We start from the raw sequence: 19,976 nt of genomic DNA on the forward strand, positions 1-19,976 counted from the left end.
ACGTGGCCGATCAGCAGACGAATGAGCTACTTATTTAAAGGGCAAGAACAACCATTGATTTCATACTCAACACTGTGTAAATATTAAAGTGGGTGGGGGCGAGGGTAAGTTTGGACTGCGGGAGGGCTATTGCTTTCACAGCTCTGGGGAAGAAGCTGTCTCTGAGTCTTTTTGTGGTGGTTTAATGTGGTATCGTCCACAAACACCACAACCATGTTGGTGGGGTGAATGCCAGGGCAGCCCTGTGTGAATAGGTTGAAGAGGGCAGTGCTGAGCTCACAACCCTGCAATGTTCCAGGGTTGAGGATCAGGGGTGAAGATGTTGACTTCCCTATCTTCACCACCTGGACCATGTTGGAAAGGAAGTCATTGATCCAGGCACAAAGTTTTGCTGACAGTCCCAGGTTGTGGAGCTTTAGGGCCAGCACATCCGGGAGAATGGTGTTAAAGGCTGAGCTGAAGTCCACAAACAGCAACAGGGCCATGTGAAGTGCTATCAAGACAGCATCCTCCATAGAACGGTACTCCCTGAAAGCAAATTGCAGGCTGTCTAGGCCGGCAAGAATGGCGTCCTTGATATCGTTTAGTAGGTTCCGCTTCAAACACTTCATGATGTCTGGGGTAAGAGCGACGGGGCAGTAATCATTGAGGCAGGTAATGGTTGTTGTTTTTTTTAGCATAGACACAATGATGGAGAACTTCAGACAGACATAAACCATGGAAAGCTGCAGGGACAGGCTGAAAATGTCCAGGAAAAACTTCTGCCAGTTGGTCTGCACATGACACCTTATCTGGACCCGCAGCTATTTTTTATGTTGATCCTCCTCAGGGTAGCGGTCGCTTGGTACAGCTGCAGGGTAAGAGGCTGATGCTGTGCCTTTGGTTGTGGAGAGTGAACAGTACTTCTGCTGCTTGTGTTTAAAGTAGTGACTATAGAATTAATGCTCCAATTATTACAAATAGTCATTATGTGTATTTTACTTTATATTTTGTCTAGACCACTGATGAGGAAGCCACGTTCACTTGGGGGATGAAAGTTGGTGTTGTAATGGTGAAAGATGGAGAAGACATCATTGCTGCATCAATAATTCTTGAGGAGCAAGTGGTCCTAACTTATGTGATGGACATCTGATAACTAACAGGTGTTGATACAACAGGAGATTTTTATTCATGATAACATAAGGTGATGTAAGACAACAAATTATGTTTGTTCATTTAACTCAAAATTTTAAGGCAATCCTTTCACTCATATTTTTAAGCTGAAACGTTATGTTTGATTTTACAGGGCCCTGTATAACAGGATATGTGCAAATTCAGTGATTTTTATTTAAGAAAATGCTAAAAATGATTGGATTCATCAAAAAACACATTTTTAACACAGATCAGTGGATAAATATTTCATGTGATCAGTAGTTTTTTGCATGATAGGCGAGGCTTTGTGAGAAGTACAACCTGCCTCTAGAAATAGAACTTGTAAAATAAATCCACCCAGCATTTCCATGTATCTCCAATTGCCTATACTGCAGCTGCTTTCCATTTCATCACACAAATGCACAACACAAGGAAGTCCTCAGCCATATTTACAAACTACGGTTAGACACTGTAATGGGTGACAGGGACATTTTTGTCAATGGATGGCAAAAAACATAGGATGTAGCCACCCTCTGAAGTTGCTTCTTTTTATTCTTCTTCCTTTAGCTCCATATAATAACTGCAACTGATGAAAAGCCATATGAATCATATAAAGCAGGCCATGCCTGTGACTTTTATATTAAGATCTCTAAATTTTCCTGTCTGAATATGTCATATTTCTTGTTTCCTCCACCTTCTAAATTCACTGATTTTCTTTTCCTCATGTCTCTGTGTTCTTTGAATCTATCTAAAATATAGTTTTCTTTATAGTTATATAAGTTTTAGGGCTGTGTGAGGTGAAATGCCCCAATACTACTTTTAAAAGTGCAGAAAACATTTCATGTGTATTTGCTTCTCATGAATTACACTCCTTTTATTCTATTCACTTTATTGGCTTTAAACAACTAAATTGACATATGTTCATTGTCGGGGTACCATTTTTTTCCCAGAAAAAAAAAGAAACATTCATTCAGAAACATAAAAAAATCAAGAAAAAAAAAACTCAGAGTGGGTTATGATTATAGTACTATGGTACTCACTGTATCTTTAAGGGTTATCAGACTCTAAGTCCAGTTTGTCTAATATTTTCCATTTTTTTTAAAGCTGAGGGGTCCCTCTTGTAGGTCACATCAGCTCTTATTTTCTCTATGTCTATGATGATGTCCATCCACATGTACAGAGTTGGGCTCTCCTGTGAAAGCCATCTTTTGGTGAGGCCCTTTTTGCTAGCCACCAGCAGGATGCTAAACAAATATTTGTTTTTGGCCAGTCATTGGGCATGAGACCAAAATAAAAGTTTTCCTTTCCAGGAATTACTTCCTTTTAAATATTTTTGTATTGCAGCAATACAAAAATGTATTTTCCAGTCATTTTTTAATACCAGGACAGTCCTAAAAACATGGTAATGATGTGCATTTATATTTCCACACGTTTCTCCAGCAGACTGGGGAATTACCTTTACAGTTAGATTTCTGGTGAGGAGTAATAAAATATATTATCAGACATTTCCAGCCAAATTATTTCCAGCGAATTACTGCATTTCCATTGATATGGCCATATTGTTTTTTTGTCATTTCCATTCCTCCCTACCTACTTTTCCCATTTAGTTCCAATATATAGAGTTAAATGTGGTTTTTCTATTTATTTTTTCTACCGACAAATGTCACATCTTTAAAATAAGAAAAAAAAAACTTCTTCTGAAATAAAACAATAGGACAATTCAGATACACCACCACTTCTTAAACCAACTGGTAACAGCTCAGAAAAGAACAAAACACCTCTTCCTACCAGCATATTATGTTCCCACAACCTAATGGGAGAACGTTTATATGGATAAGGGGCTAATAATTAACAGAGAGATGGTCAGGTTTTTCTCCAGTCAGGTTTGATTTTCCATAACTGAACCCTCATCCTGTTAGAACAAATTGAAGAGACACCGATGACATTACTAAAACATGATTACTTTATGTATGAGCATGCATGAACTGTATCAGTAAATATGGATGTTCCTTTCATGCAAATGTTTCTATTAAAGAATAGGAATCTGGTAGTTAAAAATCTTGCTATATCAGAGCGAAAACAGTTTAATAGCTCTGCTGAGGACATGCCAGTCAGGGAATAAGTGATAAAAAGGGACATTAGGACTACACTTATTTAAATAAATCCCTTAACCGACCTATTGATGCAACATGAACTTGGATACGATGTTAAAGATATCTGAGCTATAACCTCCAAAATAAACAGGAAAGTAAAAAAAAAAAAAAATGCACAGGACCTTTGTAAATCAAAGCTTAAAAAGAAGGGGACTTAAAAGAAAAAACACTGGAAATACTCCTGTAAATAAACCAGCAACCAAATAAAAATAATAAAGATGTTTGCAGCAAGCAGCTCCTTTACTCCACAAGTTTCTGTTCAACCTGCAGCAACTAAACAGCCTCTCCGGGAGTTACCTGTAAACATGACTCATGGTATGAGCGGTGTCATCAGTAGTTTATTGTATATTAAATCCAACACATTCAGAATGTAAAGGAAAAACTTTAAAAAAAAAATTCTAAACTAAGGGGGAAAAAAACCAAAACAAATTCTCCACCTGCAACAGTTTCTTTTCTTTTTTTTTAACAAGCAACAAGTTAAAGGGTAAACAGTAAAATCAAGAAGGCAGCCAGCTGTTCATCACATCTGCTAAAGCCAAGAAGGTACTTCTGTTTCCACCCAGAAAGGATTGGAATGATTCTCAATGGACGAACCACTAATTTTACTTTTAATCACAGGAAAATTAATTTGCATTTTTATGTGATAATACTTTAGTTTGGGAAGGGGAAAGTCTTTAAAATAGCTCAGAAAAAAGCAATTATCTTACTGTAAGTTTATTTGCTCAATCATTTTACTCAAACAAAAGCCCAAGATTGGTCTGAAAGCATGATGGCTCCTCTTCACCACTCATTGACTGCTGCTGTGATAAAAACGGATGACTGCAGTCAAATGACCATTTTAAGTAATTACCTGACAAATAATGAGGTTGAGGCTCCCATGAGAAGTATTCACACACTCAGACTAAGGGCGGTCATTTTTCTGTAGCATTAGGTCATAACCTGGTATATTAATATTTGCGGAAAACCCAATCTGACAATAATCTCAACCGGCCAAGACCAAGGAATCCATCTTAAATATGTTGTCTGTACATTTTATTGTTTTTATGAGCAAGAGTAAACATTTTTATGCTGAGCATTGGTTCGCTGCCAGATGAGAAATTTAAAAAAAAGGCTTTGTTCAGACCAACAGATTGTCCCAGAAATATTGGAATCAGTGCAATACCGCCAGACAAGGAAGACCTTGGTATATTTGTCAAGAAGATGCTACATCATTTTCACTTCCCATTTCAGTGCAAGATAGCATAATTATAGCAATAACATCTGCCATGTTTTCCTTTCCAGCTGAAACCAAAGGCCTCCCCTCCCTACTTACCTACCTAACAGTAAAAACACAAAAGGATGCTTGTGCACAAGACAGGCGCCAACTAGTTTGGCATCCGCAAAAATTCAACTTGCCTTAAATGAAGTTTAAAAAAAAAGAAAAAACAGAAAAAATAAAGCATAGCGAAGAATCAGCGTATGAAAATACAAATGCATTGACAATAGAAAAGTGAGCAATTATTTACTTGAATGTGGGCTGCAGCTGTGGCCAACCCACCCACAGATTATAAAACTGTTCATGACAAATAAACACCGACAACCTTGTGAGTCGATGGATCGACCCAAATGTTGCCATGAGGTGCGAAAAACTCAAGACTGAAGGTCAGCCAGTATCTGAACCACACAGATTAGCCGTTTAAACCTTAGCTCAATGAAATCATGGTCATGCAGAGCCATGATCGGATAAACCAAGGACCGAGCATTCACTGTTACCATCTTGTATGTACCATATTTTTCCCCCATTTGTTTTGTTTTTGTTTTGAGAAGGGATAGAGAAAGTTCTTTAGATGCACCTCTAATAATCTTTTTACAAACAGAATATGAGGCACCTATTGTCTCTACAAAACCCAGGACAGACAATTACAAAATAAAGAGTACAAAACTCACAGCAGATCATCTTAGGTAGTAAAACAGTATGGAAAAATTAAATATGCACCTGATAAACATAAATCTTATGAATACTGTGAGTATTATTTTTAAGTCTGCTCTTAGCAGAATAAAGTTCAAAATAAGCAGCTCTGTATACCAGGAGGCAGCGAGCCCCGAACCGCTTCACGCTTCAGTAAGACTGGAAAAGGTGAAATAGAAGGCACCATCATGCTTTTATCAAGTCAAGAAAAATGAAGTTATGCACAGAAAAGCAAAACGTACAGTAAATTAGGATTTTTGCTGTACATTTATTCGGTTACTCCGCACCCAAGACAGAAGGGAGGGAAGGTTTCGTTCATCCCAGTTTCGCAGTCAAGCTGGCAGGAAAAACATAAAAAAAAAAGAAGCTTGGAATTAAAAAAATAAAAATAAAAGGAGTGAGCCTTCCATCATTACCACTCTTCTACTTCTCCTCCTCTGTCCCCCCACTCATTTGGTGAAAGTCCAGGATTTTAAACTTTAATTTACAAATGAGGAAAAATATAATGTAGATTTGCTTTTCATCTTGTCCATCCAACAGTATTTGAAGCGTAGTTTTGGGTCAAAAGTGTGATAAGTACATTGGTCACAGCAGTCAGGCTGTAAAAGAGGCCCGACCCAGTAAGTCGTATCACCGAGAGACCAAACGAGGCTCCCCAGCTGTGTCCCGAGGATGGATGTCAATGTAACATGACAAAAGTACCCATTAGTGCATACTGATGTGTGCATTACGCAACTTTGAAGCAGTGGTCTCTCAAATGGGGAAAGTAAACAGCACGCCTTCCCTCTGGAACTGCACAAATTTTGCATTTCACACTTCAACAGTAACGGGCAGGAAACTACAATATAAAATGTGCAATAGAAGGATTTCGTGAAGCAATGCCCCTATTAAGTCAAGGCATATAATCTCTTTTCAAAATGTTGGGCTGTGTTGTAGTTTAAAGTCTTATCAGTCCCTCCTAATGTGGCAGATTACTCCTGGTTGGTTTGCCTTTTATTGTGAATTTACAAATTACAGTTTGTGAATTCTTGAGATACCCGACAAGGATGCTCAGCTCACAAATAATAAGCGAAATTTGCGTTTGCTTATTTTGTTTGGTCTATTTCACAAACAATTGGTTGACAGGCTGTCACATTCCAAAGCAAAACGAGGGAACACCAAAAACAAAACAAAGAAAAAAAATTAAAAACAAAAAGAAAAACAAATATATACTTTATACATGAAGATTTCTTTTCCTTAGCAAGAACGGTTGAAGATGAAGAACACGATACTACTTCCACTCTGCAGGTGGTGCTCTTCTCAGCGGCGCTGGTTTGTGAAGCGGCCGTCTCCTTGGCCACCAGAGCCTCTTCCAGAGCCCATGCCAGGTTTAGGGGCCATGCCACCTCGAGATGGCGGTCCCCTTCCATCACGCTCACGCATCATTCCGCTTCCCACGATGCCTCGTGAACCTCCAGAACCCCGGTCGCTGCGCCTCATGTCTCGGCGTTCATCGCCACTTCGGGTCTCTCGTTCACGCACTGCCCTCGTCTTCTTCTCCTCCACATTCAGGCGCACCTCACCTCGAAACATGATGGGCTGCAGGAAGAACAGCATGGTCACTACAAGTCTGATATAATAACTTGCAGGTCATTCACCTGTTAGCTCACAGGAATTTGTCAAACCTTATGTAAACCCAGCCAGTGAAAGAATTTTAGCTTTGAAGCTGCACACAGCTAGGGATGGGGAAAATTTTTGAGCCAGCAAAATTACAAAAAAGGGGGCGTCCAAAATAATCCAAATTCACATCTTCAAATCCAAGGCACTGATGCAGCTGGGTTTATAGTGGTATAAAAAATGAATAAAAGGGTTCCATTAAGTGATAAGATATATAGTTGTTGTAAATTTCTGCCTCAAAGCTGCATAAACTGCATTGTTTTTTTTTTAATAAATGGTATGGTTAATTCAATGGCATGATTCAAGCGACAAATGCACATTATTTGTCACCGCAACTGGACACACAAACACCTACGCTCCCTTTTTCCATTCAATCATTTCCAGAGTCGGGTATACATTTTTCACACATCATCTTGCACATAAATCCTATTGTAGCTGCACTTAGGAGCAACTTCCTGTTTCGTGGCCAAGGACAGACCTTGGCCAAAAAGCCAAAAGAGTAAAATCTATTCATTAAAATTAGACTTAAAATGCAATTAAATTACCAAATAAATAAATAACAAAAAGCACATTTTAATTAAAACTGGCAAACTTTTTTTTTATTTTTTAAATTTAATGAGGGTTTTTGGTAGATCTTGACATGCTACAGGTGTGTGCCTAATTTAATCCATGTTAGTATATGTAAGGGCTGGCACTGAATGAAATATTTTAGATGCACTTTACATTTTAGAGAAAATCTCAAATTGCTACAAGTTAAAATGGCAAGTAAAAAAGAATGATTAAGCAGTCTAACTTTGTTGGCGTGCCAGATGATGTGTGATTTATAGTTCGAGTCATGGTGTGACGGTGAAATTTGCCAATCTGCCATGAAAAACACGCAGTAAAAGTTCAGTTTTAATTTAATGACAACTTGTTTTCAACTCAGTGACCACATTTGAAGTTGGTCATGTAAAGAAGTTGAGAGAAACAAGTCCACAAATAAATTACTTCCCGTTTCCAGAGCGCAGGACTATTTCAAGATTTTCAAGGTTGTCGGACATGCTAAATTTGATGCAGAAAGGGTGTCGTATGAAGGAGTTATAGCAAGTTCCTGTTTTACAGCCACATATTAAAATTGGATGGGGCACCACTGCCCACTGAGACAGAGGTGCATGAGGCAGTATAAAAGTACTGGTTTCAAACTATTTCAAGTAGAAAACGTAAAAGCAATGCCATTAAGGACAAAAGCTCAAGCTGTGCCACAGGTAGCTGTAGTGTTCTAGCCCACCTCCTGAAAAGCATACTACAAAAAGGTCATATTAGCCGATTTCATATTTAAAAATGTTAATGCTAAAAAATTTGGGATGCCATAGGCTACCTGCTCTCTTGAGGCTACACATGTCTATGTCCTTACTGGACTGAAGTGATTTGTGTCATGTCCAATCGATCGTGTATAAATAGGGTGTCAGAATGGAATATGTTTATACCTATCACCCAACCACAAACTAGTTCACTATCCGGATGGTTCGGTTTATCTGGACAGGGTTTTTTTTTTTTTTTAATTGAACAACAACATCAAATCAGAGTAACTAGGGCATTTTTAAAACAGCAAGGAGTATAAAGTATAGATAATTGTGTGAATATGTAAGGAGCAGAAATATAAAGTCAGCTGAAAAACATATACTCCAGTAAAGGATAACCAAATGCAAACTTTCAGATTTTGGGTATTCTGTGACCAGTAAAATAAAATAAATGTGTTTTAATAGGCCTTCACACCACTTTGGTGCTCCGGCCTAATAAAAAAAAAAATGAGTCACCAAACACCACCAAATGAATGAAAGTGGGTAATGAAATGTTGATACATGCCCCTTCTACCTTGGCCCCCAGGATTCTTTGAACAGGATCAGAGTCATCAAAGACCACAAATCCAAAGTTTGGTAACTTCCCACCAACCCCCTTGGTGTTGATTCGCAGTTCCACCACATTTCCATATGCTGCAATGAGACAGAACAAAAATCACTAAAGAACTTTGGACAAATTTTTTTTTTTTTTTTTTTTTTAAATACAGGAAATAAAACTTGACTGCTAAAGTGTTGCTTTCATAGACAAAAAGACATACTCATGAAGAACTCTTTGAGCTCATTCTCATCAATGTCATGTGGGAGGTTGCCAACAAAAAGCTGGTGGCTGTCAGGGTACCGGACAATCCGCCTGCTGTCCATGTCACCAGATTCAACATCTCTGCCACCTGCAGGTCAAACCAATGATACAGATCAGCAGCACATCATCAGTATCACACCGATGACAGAACAATGATCTAGAATAAAGAGATGTGATCTAAAACTGTCATATATACCTTTGTTAACAAAACTCAAGTGTGGTTTCCCCGTTTGTGACTCAGATGATGCAACACCATCTAATCGTGACAGAAACATGCAGATAGTGAGAAAAAACCAAATAAATTGATGAACCCTTAATTTGTGGAGAAAACATTACCAGGTCTGGGACCACGCTGAGTGAAAGTCGGTCTATCACGTGCACGCTGGTCTCTGGGGCGAAGAGGTGTTGTTTGTGTCTCCGGCTTAGCTTCAGCTCTGGGCTATATAAAGTATATTAAGTGAAAATTTATTTCTGTCCTTCGCAGATATATGCACAATCAGATGAAGTCAAAGCTGGTTCAGGGGTGTCCAGCTCCAGTCCTTAAGGGCCACAGTCCTGCAAGTGCTGCACAAGCATGCCAACACAATCTGATTCAGGGGTACTGCAGCAGGAAACGTACAAAACCTGCAGGACAGAGGCACTCAAGGACCGACTTTGGACACCCTTGGCTGACATACTTAGCATTTAATATTTTCATTTTAATTTAACTTCTGTAGTAATTTGCAGTTAAAAATGAAATGACCTTGAATGGATCAAAGTATTTTTGTCAAATTCCTTCATTTGAACATTAACTTCCAATTGTGATAAATGTAAACTACATATTGTCTCAGTTGGTCAGGTGTATGTTCATTAATGTTATGATCCCAAAAAATGAGGTCAGTTGAATACCCGAGTCAATGACCAGGTTTTTCCATCAGTGATGGGATGGGTTAACTCCAAGATGACAATGCCATGAATAACCAGACTTAGGGTTTTCAAAAAGTGTAACATCAGACTACAATAATCTGTGGGGTATATTGACTCTCCCATGATCAATTTAAGATGCCCCCAAACAAACAAAAACAAATAAGGCAACTTTGAATAAAAATAGCCATTGCAACAATGGAATTACCTAAACAATCCTTTCGCAAATGCATATCTCTTTTTTATTTATTTATTTTTTTGGCCATGTAGTGTATAAACGCCCTCATTAGTGGCTCACACCTAGACTTAATTCATTAAGAAAAAAACTTAAGAAAAAAGAACTCTGGTTTGATGAAGTCCAACAAATCATTACAGTGATTTACCTGTGAGCTTGGAGCTTTAACAACATGTGGCGATATTCCAGAGGAAGTGACTGTGCCAGTAGGAGGCAGGTTTTTACTGGTCACCAAAGCCCAGGAGAAAGTCTGTGAGGATTGCAGTAATGCTCTATTAAGGCCACACTGATTACGCTCAGCCACCAAACTTTGATAACTGGGTATGCATTTGAGCAAAGGTATCACATAATCATCTCTAAATTTGGCAAGATGTTGATCTGATGACTACACTGTTCAAGAATCTCATTGACATTCAAATGAAATTTCTTCCTGCATAAAATGAAAAAAAAAGCTACTTTTAAACTTGACATAAATCACTGGTTGTTTAAACTGACTTTAATTCAGACTGTGAATTTACCACTTTGCCAGTCTTTATACCTAGTATAGGGACACACTAAGCAGTGCAGAGTTTTAAGAGGGCCATAACTACAGTTCAGATTTGGTAAACTTAAGGCAAAGTGTGGCCCAGTGAACTCAGTGAAACTACTGAGGAGTAAATTATCTATAAGGCACATCAACCCACCTTGGGAGTCTCCTGTGTGGTTGGTGGAGACTCAACAGGTGCTGGTGACTGTGCCTTCTCCTCCATTTCTTCCATAACTTTCTCATCTTCTTCGGGGTTTATCTCCTCTGCTTTGGGCTCTGGCTCAGGCTCAGGCTCTGGCTCTGGAGCTGGCTCCTCCATGGGCTCCTCTACCCCATTACTGCAGGGCAAAAATCAGAAATGTGTTACTTCTACATAGATAAGTTCAAAAAGGTTAAACCAATCATGCTAAATTTTAAGTTATGTTTAGGCTGTCCACTGACTAAGTTTAACAGCTTTTGCTACACCAAGTCAATATCAGCAAAACAAAATCTGTATGCATATCTCTTTTTACATCATAATTTGGCTGTACAATTTCCAACACAAGAATAAAAGGGACTAAAGTTAAAATGATCGTTTTATATACTTAAATATTTCAAACTGAATTAATGCGACCCAAGCAGAACAGGAAATTGTGCTGTGCCAATCCTGTTTTGTCAGTGACAGTGAAACAGACTCAAATGCACAATAGTCTCCTACTATTAATGAAGTACGTTGCATTTGGTGAAGGTCTTTGATTTTTACAACTTGTTTAGCTATAGTTGGCTGATTCACTGTTACATATCCGATAGATATCCTAAAATTAGCTTTTGTTTTTTTAGGGTTATGATGAACTTTGCATACGTGACAGGGTGGGGTTCATAGTAGGTGGTACTGTTGGGGCTTTCCTGAAGTGGCTCAGGGGATGGCTGCCTCTCCTCTGGCTCCTCTTCAACTTCCTCCTCTGATTCTAGATAATAGAAAGCAAATGAATTAGCACTCCCACTTTAAAAACAGGAAAACACAATTAAAAAGCTACAAAAAGAAAAAAAAATGCATGTGGAATCTTGCCTTCATCAAGCTCAGCCTCAGAGTCTCCAAAGACCTCGTCTTCATAACAGAAGATGTCATTGTGGACGTAGAACTTGTTGGCCACCGAACCCTAAGAACATATGTCAAACATCTTATAACTGAATTTCTCTAGACTGATGCACTTAAAAAAAGAATAACAGTACTTTCATTTTAGGTAGACTAGATTGACTTTTATTTAGCCTAGTCAAACCAAGATGTAAAGATAACTGAATCTGCAACAACCTAGAATCATAGAGCTGTTATTTTACAGTAAAAATGCTATGATGACTAGCTGGCAGGATGTGTTAGCAAAAAAAAAAATTAATTAAAAAATGACTGTGTTCATGACTTAGTTAGCTGGGCTTTTCTGTGCCTGAATGACCAATCCAGCATTTCTATGTAGATGCATGTGTGTGAAGTTTGCCATAAATCTCTACATATTATTACTCATTACACCTCAGTCTTAATGCCTGTGAACAGCACTGAAAAACTCAAGTACTCACTTCTGGAGCAAGCACAAATGTCTGCATGAATTTCCTCATAGGCTGACCATTGTTCGACAGTTCTCCGAGGACCTGCACGACCACTCCATCACTCAGAGTAGCATGGGCATCAACATGCCTGATCTTTGTGTGGCATTCACTAAACTGCAGTGACATGACCTTCTTGTGGATTTCCTAAAAGATGTAAGGTTAAAACAAGGAGGAAAGGAGGGGCAAATGCAGAGAATGAGAAAAGATCAATAATCATTTTGATTTTAATGATCATGTCAATACAATTTTGATACATGACAAGACAAGGCTGATTTTCAAACTGGGGGAACATCAATGAGGAATTTATAAATGTATGTTTTTTACTTTCACAGGCATATATCAGCTAAGACTTGGTACCCCTTTTTCTATTTGGCAATGTTTAGGAATAGAAAAAGATTAAGGTTCGACTGATACATCGGCTTGCCGATTTATGAGGCCGACATTTGCGTTTTATTTTATTCAGCATGATTAACAGACAGGTGTCTACAGGCAACTCTGTGTTGTTGGCGACGCTGCAGTCATGTGCAGCACATGCATTACTCCTCCCCCACTAGCTTTCCACCAGAGTGTTGGTGGAAATCCTGCTGCACTGGCTTAAAAACAATGATAAGTTTTAAACTTAATGTGCTTTACTAAGTGCAGTAGAGGAAATTATATTTGTTATGAAATAATCTTGTGCACCATCAGCTTTTTTTTTTTGTGAGCATGCACTTATAGCATATCAAATATGCCTCTTTATTCATTTTTGCAAATAGCTTTAATATATAAACATGTGATGTAAAAGGTAATATTTGAGTTTGAACAAATGTCTCACATTTCCATGATTTTTCTTCTGTCCTGTTAGTGTTGCAGTTTCCTGTTTCTCCAGATTTTGTGCATATGCCAGGGTCAGAGTTGCCGTGTAGGTAGGGACATTCTTCAGCCAAGTTTTATAAATTCCAAAAGCTGATTATAATTGGCTTACACCGGTTTCTGTACCTACACCAGCTTTATAAATGAAGCCCTTGATCTCCTCTAGGTGTGACTTCTAAATAGTTTTTTTTACCTCATTGTAAATACTGTATATTGTCATGACATGAATATTCTTGTCTTCTTTCCACGTGCTGCTTCGCGAACAGTGGCAACGTGCATGCGGTTGATAGGACTGCAATGCGGAGAGAAGGAAACTATTTTTCTGGCTCACAATCTCTGCTGGACGTTCCTCTGTCAGCTAACTGTAGAAAACCCTTTTGAAGTTTTTTATGCACTTATATGGACATTACACCATTAATTCATCTCTGCATCCCACCATCCCATTATCTGATCCAGAACATCGGGAATCTAAAAATAGAACAGCGCAAAATCTTTCACGATGAAAATAACCACCTATGGCCAGGATATGATTATATTTCTTCTGAGCTTTACATACTAAATGTTAAAACTTGTTTTAATGAGAATTCGTGTAGTTTTAGGAAAATTCATGGACCAGCAAGACTATGATGTTATTTTACAGTTATTAAATATGCACATTTCAAAATTGTCTTGGCTGTTCTTTTGTTAAATGCATCTAATGTTTACAAAACAAAGATTTAGCACAGATATTTTCATCACTCCAGATTTAACCTGAAGGAAAAGGCAACAGTGAGCATTTCTGTGAGGTGCAGATGAAAGAACAGCAGCTTCATCTATGGTTCTCTCAACGTACAGACTACAGCGTTTTTACCTCATACATGTTATTCATGTTATTTAAAAGGAATTCCTCGGCACAAGGACCAATTTTTGAGGAGACCGATGATAAAGAGAAGTTCACGCAGCTAGATCAGTACCTACAGGAGCCGGACAGGCTGAAGGGAGAAAATGCAGAGCGTTTCTGTTTCCTACATTATAAACCAGCAACTCCTAAACTGGGAGGATTAAGAACTTTTATTTTTAATAAAGCTTTCTTAAAAAAAAAAGAAAACATTTCAAGTGGATCCCTAAAAAAAAGTTGTAAAAAGTTGCGGTTTTATGCAAATCACACGATATTTAATTTCCTTTCAGCCCACTACCTCCTTTCAGGGTACAATTTTGCAATCAGTGTTTAAATAAAAACATGCGTCTCACTTTTGAATATCCCACCATCTCTGTTATGCAGTACTTTAAAAATGAATCATCATGATTAGACCATGACACTTACCGCCTGGCCATAAACTGCTTCTGCCACCTTTCCACTGGGGTCAAGTCCTCCATGAACAAAGGATGAATTCCTCCCATAGAACCTAAAGGCACAACAGTAAAAAAAAAAGTATTAAAACCTAAAGATTTACTATCCACCAGATTACTACATTATATTTATGTAGTTACCTGTGTAGAAAATCTGGTGCCTTGTTTAAAAGTGTGTAATACTGCCTCACAAACTCCCGCCCTACAAGCAGGGGACTTGGCTTCTCCATCACCATTTCTTTGGTAAACAATATTAAGTGCTGAAACAGAGAGAAATACCAGGATTAAGTAGCTGTGTGTATATGTATTCGCTTAATGAGTACACACAAATATAAACTTAGCATGCCAGGGATTTATTACTGTAAATTAATGACAGGTATGGCATATGCAATTTTTGATGCTAATATTTCCCATTTTTTCATGGCCCTTAAGTGTGAGTTACATCATTTCGAGGAATTCCTTATCAGCATACAAAGATTAATGTGCTTCAGGTAAGGAATGGTGATGTCTGAGTGGCAAGTAAAGGAAGTACAATTTCTGGTATTTTGGATATTTCCTTTTACTTTTTGGTTCACTTTGTCTTTACTGATCTACCTTTTATCTGACCATCATCAATTTAGAAATAAAACTGACTGAATTGATAGGTTAGCTAGTTGACTTTACTCCAAATTCTGTGACACAAATGGTAATTTCTGATGTATTTCTACTGTGTTGCTTTGTTAAAAACTTATGATGGGATTACCAAAAACTCTTCTTAAAAATATTGCGCTCTAGTTCCAAATTGTAATAGGTATTAACATAACATTTCCATATTTATCTAATAAAAACAGATATTAACACTTGTATATAGGTATGTATTAAACTCCCCTGTTAATATAATCTTCCATTATGTTCATTATACTTAAAATTATCTATACTATTATCAGTAGTGACAGAAGTAGCAGTGGTACTCGCTGTAGCAGTAGTATGAAGTTTGACATACCACAAATTCGACAAAGATATTCCTGACTATGTAAATAATTTTCAAAATGTGAAAATGTTGAAAATATAAAAGACTCGCAGAAAATCATTGTATATCCATAGAAACTCATCAGCAACAAAAATCGTTTTCACAATGGCTAACACACAGGCCAACACTCAACTGCGCCATCACAATCATGCAATGAGACAAAGAAAAACCGTCTGTGTAGATGAAAAAGGGAAGCTACTGGCGCAGACGTTCAAGTTAATTAATGAGGAGAATGGCTTTCCCTACAATTGAATCTTTTTGTAAACCTATAAATCAGATGCCATGTGTCGCACACATCTGCGCAACCCTTTGTAGAAAAATTTCCTGCTGTATGAGGCCTTTAATTTCTGTGCTAACAACACTTTACCATATTTCACATCTGTCGCATGTTCAAGGGCGATATGACGTGACAGATTCATCGTTTTGTTCGTATGCTCAACATCTAGAAATTTCAGGAACATAGTGTGCCCATACTGTCAGCTAACGCGATACTATTGTAAAAACACGGAACCATGATTCTCCATATGCCGGCCTCTTTGCTGTCACCTGAAATGGCTAACGCTAACTTCGCAGACAGCAGCAGCTCCAAGCTTGCGACATTGCTACTCAAGCTAACAGGAACGTTGGCTAACTTGTGGCGTCGTCATATTTCCTCGGACGGTGATCACATTAATAGTCTTAGGAAGCATTTTACGTTAGCAAAAAATCTGCTGTATTAAGTTAACAATTAAAATGGACGGCTAAGAAAATGTTACTTCCTGTACATTCACGCGAGTACACTTACATACTGATTACAAGCAGTGAAAACCATTAAGGAGACATGACGTTAAACCAGGTGATGGCCATTGTAGTCACTAGCAACATGAGTTCACAGTCTATTTAATTTTATGATTATTTGTACACATTCGAACACACTGCTCCAAAAGAGCTTATTTCATACCTTAAAATTCATTTAATCACCATTACCCCAAAACTTACACTATTTATCGAATCACTATCAATTAAACAAGTTAGGTGCTATGCTAGCACAAAGACAACAAAGAAAGGTAGGCTTGACTAAATCTACTTAGAACTCAATAAACGTAACTGTGCATATGTCTATTTTTTTTTTACTTTAACAGCCGCGAATCATCAGCCTGGAAACTTTGAATGACAGTTGTTTGTGGCCAAGTACTTGTGCTTAGACAAGACAATGCAGCTAACGTTCAGCTAGCTACAGTTAGCTTTTTAGTAGGCTTACAGCTTGAAAGGTGGCTAACTTACCTTATGAAGTACCTATCTAAGTAGACAGAATTAAATTAAATAAATTCGCAGAAGTAACCCTCTGTAAACTGTTCTGAGCTACAAAGTATCTCAGATTAAACGATTTGATTCCAACCCTCCACTAACCACCACTGTATGATCTCCGCTGTATCAGAGATTGAAGATTTAAAGTGATAGGTTCGATTTTCTTTTTTACCCCTGCAATCTGGGTCAGGGAACCCCCATTGCACCGACTCAACCAATTGGCTGCTAACACTAGGCGGCATAGATATTACGTCAGCGCTATAACCACATCCACTGTTTACTTGTAATGGTGAATGGCAAAAACCATTATGTAGAAACGTTATTTTTCTAGTATTTTATTGAGTTATCGTTGTTATTATTTTATCTCATTTTATTCAACTCCATTAAACAGTTTTTATGACTTAAAAACAGCATACCTGCATTCCCTGTCTTTTTTTAGTATGCCTTTGTAAACATATATATATATATGTATATATGTCTATATATACTATAGACTGTCTATAGACTATAGACTGTCTGTATAATATATATATATATATATACACTGTCACTCTATCCATTTTACTCATTAATAAAGATTTCGTTATGAAGAGAACTCATTCTGTGAAAACAATTCCTGACGTGTTTGTCTTTTTCTCTCTTGGATTTATTTTCTCCTTCTTCTGTTTTTGAGAATCTTCAAAAATGTTTAAAATTTCTGCAAATGTCATTAAACACCATCAGTTTCTCAAACAAAATCAACAAGGAAATGCACATTACAGATTTGTGAGTAACAAAATTAACCACTAAAAAGTAGATTAATTTGTAGGTAACATTAGACTCAGGTGTTTTCAATCAATAAGATGACAATGACCTGTGATGGACACCCGGCTTTATTTGAATAACAGGGGTTATGACTTTTATCGCACAAACACACACACACATTGTTGTACAAAAATTTAATTTGAGCAGCTGCTCCTTAAAGCGGTGCCTTTTGAAATATTTACAAGTATTAAATAAATACAATCGCAATAAAAAAAAAGGAAATGAAATACAACGGAATAGTGCAAATGAACAAAATGTAAACAGTAAATAGTGCAGATGGAGAGAATGTAGACAGTAGTCACACAGAAGGACCAGCTTTATTGCACATTTTGGCCAATTCTTTATGGTGTGATATGGCAGTTTATGTAAAGAAAACTATCAACATCCCACAGCTGAAGTTATTCTATACATTTAAACTGATGGAGCAGGACTGAACAACTGTTAGGGGAAATTAATACTTAATACACTTATTTCTGAACATAGGGGTCATATCAAATATTCCGTGTTATAATGTGTTATCACATAGCTCAAATAAAATCAAATCAAACTTTATTTATAAAACATTTTTCATGCCATAGGCAACACAAAGTGCTTTACATGATTAAAAAAATGTATTTAATTAACACTGTTAATATTTGTTTTCCACACGTTAATGCAGCTTTTTTTCTTTTTTTTTTTTCCTTCAAAGTTCTTGCTCACTGGCTCTGAACACAAAGAAACCACATGCAGAAGCTTGCAGTCCATCTCTTCCTCTATGTCTCGTCCTGCCGCAGCTTTATGTCTGATGTAAACAGGAGAGAGCGGGTTTATTCAAATGAAGAGATGTTTTCTGTCTGGCACTTAAGAAAGAAGAAAAAGAACCAACGTTTCTCTTTGTCCATCAACACCCCCAAAAAGGGTAGTTTTGTTTTTCCTTTAAATTAAATGCAGTTTTATCCTGGTGGATATAAATTTTGAGGTAAGACAGCAAAGGTAAGACATTTTATAAATGTGTTTTACAAATGTGCAGCATACATTGGGCCGTCGTTTGCCTCCTGTTCAGTGAATCTTTTGTCATTGAAAGATGAAACTTACAGTTTTGGAATCTGTGAGATGTGTACTTCCAGTAAAGCCCATAGGTCCAACCTAATGAAAAGAAAAAAAAAGATAAAAGATAAAGTGTCATTATGTTGTATAAGTTCAGTGCAATTATTCTATGAAAAACACTGAAAAAAAGCTAAAAACCTGCATTTGTTATTATATCTATATTTAAAAACATTAGTTAATTCTTTAGCATTTTTAACCATGGATTAAAAGCCATTGTTCAAAGTCCAGAAAGCACTTGCAGCTCTGGAGCAGCAGGTTGCAGACCTGGATTTGGTGTTTGTAAACTAAAATTTACTGCATTTTCTTCGTGTGGCAGTAGGTCTTCTTGTAGAAGGAAAAGGACATTTTGCGCATAACAATGCGATCAAATGCTATTAATCACATTTAATGCGATTAATCGCTATTAAAAATTGTAATTGTTGCCCAGTACTAATTCATTATTCGTTTTACAGGCAAATGTACAAGCAATAAGAAATACGGACTTTTTCCCTTTCAAAGGCAACAACAGCCACTTACTGCACCTCCAGTCCTACATAGCCTTATTACAGATAAGTAAAAATAAAAATAATACACATCCTTTCTTCTTACTGTAAGCAGATAAACACATAGATAGTTACACAGCAGATAATAACGTCCAAAGAGGTAGTCTTGTCAGTGAGATGAAATGAGGCAGAGAGGGAAATGAAATATGGTCATTTGCTTTGGCTCCTTTTTTTTAAAAAAAAAATGTAAAAGATTCTAAAAAGTTCACAAACTTTAAAGCACTGTTGTAAAATAGATTCTCAAGGTTATATTAGATTGGGATTTAGTTTAAGAAGACCACAGAGCAAATTGTTCACAAAATGGGGAGAGAGATTCTTTTAAGTTGTAGAATGAAGATGGGTTTTGTGATGCTTGGTGTCAAACAGCTTAAACAAATTAAAAACTAGGACACATGGCTTCTATTGTTCCGGATGCAATGGTTCGAATTATCTATGGATATTAAGCACCACTATGTAGTCAAACAAGTTGTACACTGAAACAACAGCTAACTAACTAACTAACTAACTAACTAACTAACTAACTAAATAAATAAATAAATAAATAAATAAATAAATAAATAAATAAAACAAGCACATGATGTAAAATGTTATATTTATTATAGTTGTTCTTAAAGAAGGGAGTGGGTGCATACAGTCACTACAGGAGTTTGTGGATAAGGAGGGATAAAAATATGTAGACTCTTACACATGATTATAATTTCACCTGATTTATTGTTAAAAGTACATAGTTTGAACTGATGTTGAAGTGCATATAGAAATACATGAATCCTATTTCTGTGGGTGATTTTTAAGTAT

General features: G+C 37.1%; 1 protein-coding gene across 4 annotated transcripts; it reads right to left on the reverse strand.

Moving 5' to 3' along the window:
• Positions 1–3,602: 3,602 nt before the first annotated feature.
• g3bp2a (G3BP stress granule assembly factor 2a) lies at positions 3,603–16,894 on the reverse strand. 4 transcript variants are annotated; one of them, XM_041982379.1, is made up of 13 exons: positions 16,726–16,893; positions 14,595–14,713; positions 14,428–14,509; positions 12,243–12,416; positions 11,740–11,830; positions 11,533–11,638; positions 10,849–11,029; positions 10,314–10,415; positions 9,364–9,466; positions 9,224–9,283; positions 8,987–9,115; positions 8,743–8,861; positions 3,603–6,810 (listed from the first exon to the last, which is right to left on the reverse strand). In XM_041982379.1, exons 2-13 carry the CDS (start codon positions 14,687–14,689, stop codon positions 6,532–6,534), a joined length of 1,521 nt encoding a protein of 506 aa, XP_041838313.1. In that variant the 5' UTR covers positions 14,690–14,713; positions 16,726–16,893; the 3' UTR covers positions 3,603–6,531. The 4 variants fall into 4 exon arrangements, with proteins under 4 accessions (XP_041838313.1, XP_041838312.1, XP_041838315.1 ...); XM_041982378.1 differs by having other exon boundaries at positions 8,734–8,861; XM_041982381.1 differs by lacking the exon at positions 9,224–9,283 and having other exon boundaries at positions 16,726–16,894.
• Positions 16,895–19,976: the final 3,082 nt, after the last annotated feature.

Source organism: Melanotaenia boesemani, chromosome 4 (genome assembly GCF_017639745.1).
Source record: "Melanotaenia boesemani isolate fMelBoe1 chromosome 4, fMelBoe1.pri, whole genome shotgun sequence".
NCBI classification, from domain to species: Eukaryota; Metazoa; Chordata; class Actinopteri; order Atheriniformes; family Melanotaeniidae; genus Melanotaenia; species Melanotaenia boesemani.